The sequence below is a fragment of the Lissotriton vulgaris genome, chromosome 3_2 (assembly GCF_964263255.1).
Source record: "Lissotriton vulgaris chromosome 3_2, aLisVul1.2, whole genome shotgun sequence".
Taxonomy (NCBI): Eukaryota; Metazoa; Chordata; class Amphibia; order Caudata; family Salamandridae; genus Lissotriton; species Lissotriton vulgaris.
In genome coordinates, this window is record NC_141690.1 from 272,687,629 (window position 1) to 272,694,151 (window position 6,523).

The following is a 6,523-nucleotide window of genomic DNA, read 5'->3' on the forward strand; positions in this document are numbered from 1 at the left end:
GAGAGTAACCTTCAAGCTACTCACTCATGCCTACAAATCCCTCCACAACACCGGACCCAAATACCTCAATGAAAGAGTCTCCTTCCACGTACCCAAAAGGAACCTACGCTCAGCCGACCTCGCCCTAGCAGAAACCCAGCCCATTCGCAGAATCAGAGTGGGTGGAAGAGCCTTCTCCTACATCGTGGCCAAAGCCCAGAGCGAGCTCTCAGTCACCATCAGACGCTTCCCCACTCTGCACACCTTCAGGAAGAGCCTTAAGATCTGGGTCTTCGGGTGAACCCGAGCTCCACCCCCTCTCACCCCACCCCCAGTGCCTTGAGGCCTTCACGGGTGAGTAGCAAGCTTTAAAGCACCTGATTGATTGATTTATTGATTGGCTGTAAAGGATATAGTAGCAGACTATTGTCACAAAAATTCAATGTCCGAAATGTGTTTAAAAAATAATGTGCCATCGGAATTCATAAGACAAAAATCTACACCCATTGGGGTATTATATTTTTGTAAACAACATTTCTCTTAAACAATATTTAGCTAACAATATTCTGACATAAAAGCTACAGAGAGTATTTTGCTCAATAGGCTCTTAATTGAAGGGTTCTAGTTGTTTTTGTTGAACCATCTCTAGGTGACCAGTTGATAAAGCAGTGTCCGCAACTCTCTATGTTGCCTGGCGTGTTGTGCCACCTTTGCTCCTCATCGCCCTCCCGCTTTCATAGGGGCATTTCCTCATTACAACGTACACTCTGACACCGTTGCCTTTTGCCCCTTCTCAAGGACATGGAGTAGTAGGTGCAGAGGGTGGCAAAGACGTCACGTCTCTCACCAGCATCAGCACACACCACTGGCTCTCTGTGGTCACTAGAAGGACATTTCATGTAACAGCACTTCTATATAAAACCATCTTATTGCTCCAAGATACGGTTTGTGTCATATTTGAAACAATGAGTATAATATATATAGTGGAGAAGTGTGGCTCAGGGGTTAGAGGCGGCAGACCCGGAAGCTGAGATCGGCCCTGGACCAGGGTTCAATTCCCCGCCTCGGCAGGTCTTGGGCTCAAAATATTCCACGGACTCGATAATTCTCGCTCCGGTGCCTTCTTGACTCACGGGTTCACACTCTGCGACTCTGGGCAATAGCTTGCTTAATCTCCACAACGGCCCCTCGCGGCGGGATGCCTGGCTTTCACCTTGTGGATACTCTGCCGGGGCTATCTCACAGGGGAATATCAGGACGGGTTCCATAAGCAAGCGCCGGGAAACCCACTGTGGGTAGCTGTGCGCTATATAAGCTCAAATACATTTACATTTAAACACAACTGCCCTTTTATGAAGCAAGGTTCAGGGGCGGCTCTAGGGTCATGGTGGCCCTGGGCAGGGAGCGTAGGTAGGGGGCCCCGGAAGAGGGGGTCCGGGTGGGGCAGAGCGCGGAGGCCAGTAAAGAGGGGGGGAGGGGGGGTCAGGGTGTTTAGAAGTGGAACCAGAGCCAGAGGCCGCCAAATCCCTGCCAGGGGCCGCCACACAAACATGTATCCATCCTCAGAGGATAAATATATTAAGGATATATATTGGTGTGGTGGCCCCTGGGGTTTGGTGGCCCTGTGCAGGTGCACAGCTTGCACATGCCTAAGGCCGGCCCTGCAAGGTTGCCCAGGTGCAATCAGGGAACTGAGTTGGAAGTATCTCCAAGTATGAAATGTAATCATTGGAGGAAACAGCATTTCAGGTTTAGGCACCAACTGGTCCCCTGCTTCACTGCTTAGCTGCCAAATGCTTTATGTGAAAGAAAAGCACACAACTGCCTGTACATATGATCTCTTTTTCACAAAAAATAATAAGGGGCAGATTTACAAACCCCTTGCGCCACTTTTGTGTCACTTTTACCATGGGAAAAGTGACGCAAAAGTGGCACAAGGGGCTTGTAAATCTGCCCCTAAGTGTATAGCTGGTAAAATGTAAAATAAGAGTGATCTGAGAAGACTTCTGACCACTTGCCCCATTCTATATTTTACAGCTTGTGGACCCCAAGTACAGCAAGGAAATGGAAGACCATGTCCTCACGGAAATTGATAAAACCAAGCTTGCGGCTAGCCAGGCTGTTGACGCTGATTACAAAGACTCAGGTTATGACCGAGGACACCTCAACCCAACTTCACACCATAAAGATGGACACGCCTCCGAGTCCACCTGCACCTTGACCAACATTGTGCCACAGGACAGTACACTCAACCAGCACCGATGGAAAGAGTATGAAGACGCCACAATGAAGAAAAACACTAACAATTGCCAAAAGACTTTCGCCATAGTAGGAGTCATCCCTGGGAAGACAACGACATCGAATGGACGGGTTAATGTCCCCAGCAGGATCTGGGCTGCCGCCTGCTGTATTACCACAAAGAATGGGGTGAAATCCTGGGCCGTCATTGCTAACAATGTTAAGACAGGCACAGTAGACCCAATCACTATAGGGCAATTACAGGCAGAAATAGGCACATACACAAACCAAGAAGTCAGCTTGTTCCATGAGAATTGCCCCATAAACACTTTGTCCAATTACTTTGAGCCTGAAGATGAAAATAGCCTGTTGCCAATAAATGCTACCGATAAAGTCCTGTAATTAAAATGCTAATTATTTAGATTAGCAGCTAAATGTGCAACAAATAACATAAAATGTAGAGCTGAAATGACACACATTTAAAGTGTACAACCTGCATTAAGCAGTCGTAGATATTAGTTCCTGCCATAGAAATTCTTAAATACACGTCTCTTCAACTAAAGTGAACTGAATGTTGCTGAAATCTGCATCCTGCGATCTAGAAAGCTTGACCTTAATGTGACATGCTTAGAAATATTCATTATTTGACTATTTCTTCTAATTATGACGAGTTATGAGATTTCTGTAAATTTACTACAGATTTATTGATTATTTGAATACAAATAAATGTACTAATCTCTTATTGAGAATAAAGTTTTTCAAACTTATCAAACCTCTCATCATTGACTGAATTTAAAATTGTGATCGTGATTTCACCTGTGATGCCAAAACAGCTCCTTGAATAAAATAACGGTGGCAAATATACACCATCTGTAGCGAGATTACCAACAAAAAAACACAGCAGAGGAACGGGGCTTCACCCTGTAAGCGATGGTAACTGAAAGTATAAAAAGCTGGCTTTTTATGTAGTGATGCCAATAAAAGGGCACACCATGCACACATTCCAGACGACCCTTATTGGTTTACAGGGCTTACCTTAGTGTGGACGAGCAGCTCAGGCTTAGCAGAGAGGAGTGTTAAGCATTTGTTGTACACACATTCAGTAAGTGGCTCACACACTTAATAAGAAATCAAAGACACAAGATCTTTAGTCTAACTCAAGTACTTGCAAAGATATCTATTTTTGATGAAAATGGCACAATAACTCGAATAATGTTTTTGAGGCATGAGCCTCGAACACTACAATGTTATCGTATGGGAGAAAAACACACATAGCAAGCAGGCACTTGTAAACCAAATCCGGAGATGCCCTTTGGACCTTGAGGTGCCAGGGGGCCAGGGGCCAACATACAACCAGCAGTTTCCCTTTACCTGCCCTGGTGTGTCCGGGTGCAGAGGTGCTGGGCAGGATGGTAACCTCAAAAACTACACCAATGTCAAGAGAAACTTGGGGCAGAGTGAACCCAAAATGGGGGTTCAGGTCATAGAGGCCCCAGGCCAAGGGAACACAAGCAAACGTCTCGGACCCGGGCTGTGGAGCCTGGATGCTGAGGATCTTGGCTGCCTGGCTACTGGAGTTCAAGGCTTTCATGGTTGTCAGAATATCTTCAGAGGGGAGAAAACAAGACAGTAGGACCACTCTAGTCGGCGGTCTCTTCTGTCCTGATGTCCCTTGTCATGTAAGAAGGCTTACATGGCGGTGGAGTCAGGCAGGACAAGAAGCAAGCCTTGTCTGGTGCATGTACCCGGTACTCAGGGTATTGGTGCAGGGAAGCTCCTGGAGGGTCTAGCTTCTCGAACCTCAGCTGAGAGATGTGGATGTTCTCCTAGAGCCACAAAGTCCTCTTCCTGAAGTGATGCTTCCTCAGTGGACCCGATGGCCAGGAACACCATGAACAGGGCAGATACGGTCGGTGGCTGCGGAAGCAGAGAGATGGCTCCTCCACTCCAAGGGAGATGATCGCTGGTTGCCAAAGTGCTTGATAGTCTTATGAGAGTTGCGGAGGATGCACACTTGCAGGATGAGTCAGGGCTCTGTAATTCTTAAGGCGGCAGGGTTTGGTGCCAGCTTCTGTGAAGGTCCTTGGTTCTCGTGGTGTCGGCTCTTCTTTGTCCTCTTCAGTTCACTGGAAGTCGAATCTAGGGATGTGGTGTTGAAGGACCCCTTAGTACTCAATTTAAGGGTATACCTACCACTAAGGCAACAATGCCCCCTACCTGCCCACTTCCTGTGGGGAGTGGGGATTAACCTGACACAGAAGTCGCTTTTTCACCAAAAATCAAGATGGTGAAACCCTTCTCTGGCTGTTCACTTCAGGTAGTCTACCTTAGGGGCGTGGCTAGCCTGTGGGTGAGGGGGAACATTGTGGCTAGCTGAGAGTGCTGGCCGGTAGAACTCTTGCTTTGGTGTCGTAATCACGCAATTCTAATGTTTCATGCGGAAACAATTTAATTCCTACCTTCGAGTGTTGGGGCAAATGTCCGCATGATTCCAAGGTTCTTTTTGGGGATTACTTTTTGTGGCGGGTCGGGGTGCTCGGATGGCTGACCGGAGTTGGCTCTTGCCGGAGCAGGATGGCTGCAGCGAGCACAATGGTGCAAGTCTCCGGGCAGAGGTGGTGCGGAGGCTCTGCAGGGATAGGGCAGGCTCAGCACAGATTTGCTTCTGGGTAATTCCAGGAAGTGTCAGCACTGGCTGGCTATCATCTCTCTCTGAGGACCCTGCTAGAGAAGAAAGAGTGTAATGTGGAAAGGCGCCATATGAGCTAAGCACGATGAGCAGGGTCAGGCGGCAGAGTGAAACACAGAGAGTCTCCTGTACCCCCAGCTACATGAGGGAAAACAAGAGGAAAATGGTCAGTGTAGCCTGGGGTAGGAGGGTCTGTAGATCTGTAGAAGCTGATTTGGGAAGAGCAAAAAAAGGTATTCACTAAGAAATAAAAAATATATTTGGAGGCAAGGACTGGAGGGAGGAGCCAGCAGTTAGCTCTATCTCCCCCCTCCTATACATAATATCAGTGGGAGAGGAGAGAAGTTAACCACACTAACAAAAACTCAAGGAACCTTGATCTACAAACAAAAGAACTTAATCCTGTCTCGACTTCTTAAAGTCGGCCAGTGAAAAGTATAAGAATAAAAGAAAATTTGGAGAGTGTGGCTAAACCTGCAGACCGCATTGAGATCACTCCCTCTTTAAGAGTGTTTTTGAGGTTCAGTGCAAAAAAAGTAGATGACAACCCCCGCCATCCCCAAACATTGCTCTATAAACTTGTGAAGTCCACAAAAGTGAAATAGTCAAGTCAAGTCAAGTCAAGTCAAAGAATTTATATAGCGCACTACATACCCATAGGGTCTCAAGGCGCTTAGGGAGGGTAGGGGGATTACTTGTCAAATATCCACGTTTTGAGTTGCTTTCTGAATGCTAGGTGGTTCTGGGTGAGGCGAAGGTAAGTGGGGAGTGAGTTCCATGTTTTAGCCGCCAGGTGTGAGAAGGATCTGCCTCCCATGGTGGTCTTGTTGATGCGAGGTACAGTGGCGAAGGCTTGGCTGGAAGAAAGTAGTTGGCGGGAGGGGGTGTAGAAGGACAGTCGTGAGTTGAGGCATTCTGGCCCGATGTCGTAGAGTGATTTGTGTGCGTGGGTTAGCAGTCGGAAAGTGATCCTCTTATTGACGGGTAGCCAGTGGAGGTCTTTCAGGTGGCCAGAGATGTGTTCGTTGCGCGGGATGTCTAATATGATCCTGGCTGAGGCGTTTTGGATTCGTTGGAGTTTAGCGGTAGTACCTGCGTAGAGGGTGTTTCCGTAGTCCAGTCGGCTCGTGACAAGAGCATGGGTGACTGTTTTTCTGGTTTCGGTGGGGATCCAGCGAAATGTTTTTTTGAGCATGCGGAGAATGTTGAAGCAGGATGAGGATACGGCGTTGACTTGTCTGTTCATTGAGAGTGAAGAATCCAGGATAACGCCTAGGTTCCGTGCGTGGTCTGTCGGGATGGGTGCTTTTCCAAGGGCTTCCGGCCACCAAGAGTCGTCCCATGCAGAGGGGGATGTACCTAAGATGAGGACTTCTGTTTTATCTGAGTTCAGTTTCAGACGGCTGTGTTTCATCCATTCGGCAACTTCTTTCATTCCTTCGTGTAGGTTAGTTTTGGCGGTGCTGGGGTCATTGGTGAGAGAAAGGATCAGTTGAGTGTCATCCGCGTAGGAGATGATGTTGAGGTTGTGTTGGCGGGCGATGGCCGCGAGGGGGCTCATGTATACGTTGAAGAGGGTGGGACTGAGTGAGGATCCTTGTGGTACGCCACAGATGA

At 47.8% G+C, this 6,523-nt stretch overlaps 1 protein-coding gene across 2 annotated transcripts in view; it reads left to right on the forward strand.

Moving 5' to 3' along the window:
• Nucleotides 1-2,984, forward strand: part of LOC147725669 (endonuclease domain-containing 1 protein-like) — a 74,158-nt gene extending 71,174 nt beyond the window's left edge. For both annotated transcript variants that reach the window (XM_086964343.1, XM_086964342.1), the window contains exon 3: nucleotides 2,017-2,984. In XM_086964343.1, coding sequence (XP_086820469.1) covers nucleotides 2,017-2,619 — 603 coding nt within the window. In that variant the 3' untranslated portion in view covers nucleotides 2,620-2,984. The remainder of the gene's footprint in view (nucleotides 1-2,016) is intronic.
• Nucleotides 2,985-6,523: the final 3,539 nt, after the last annotated feature.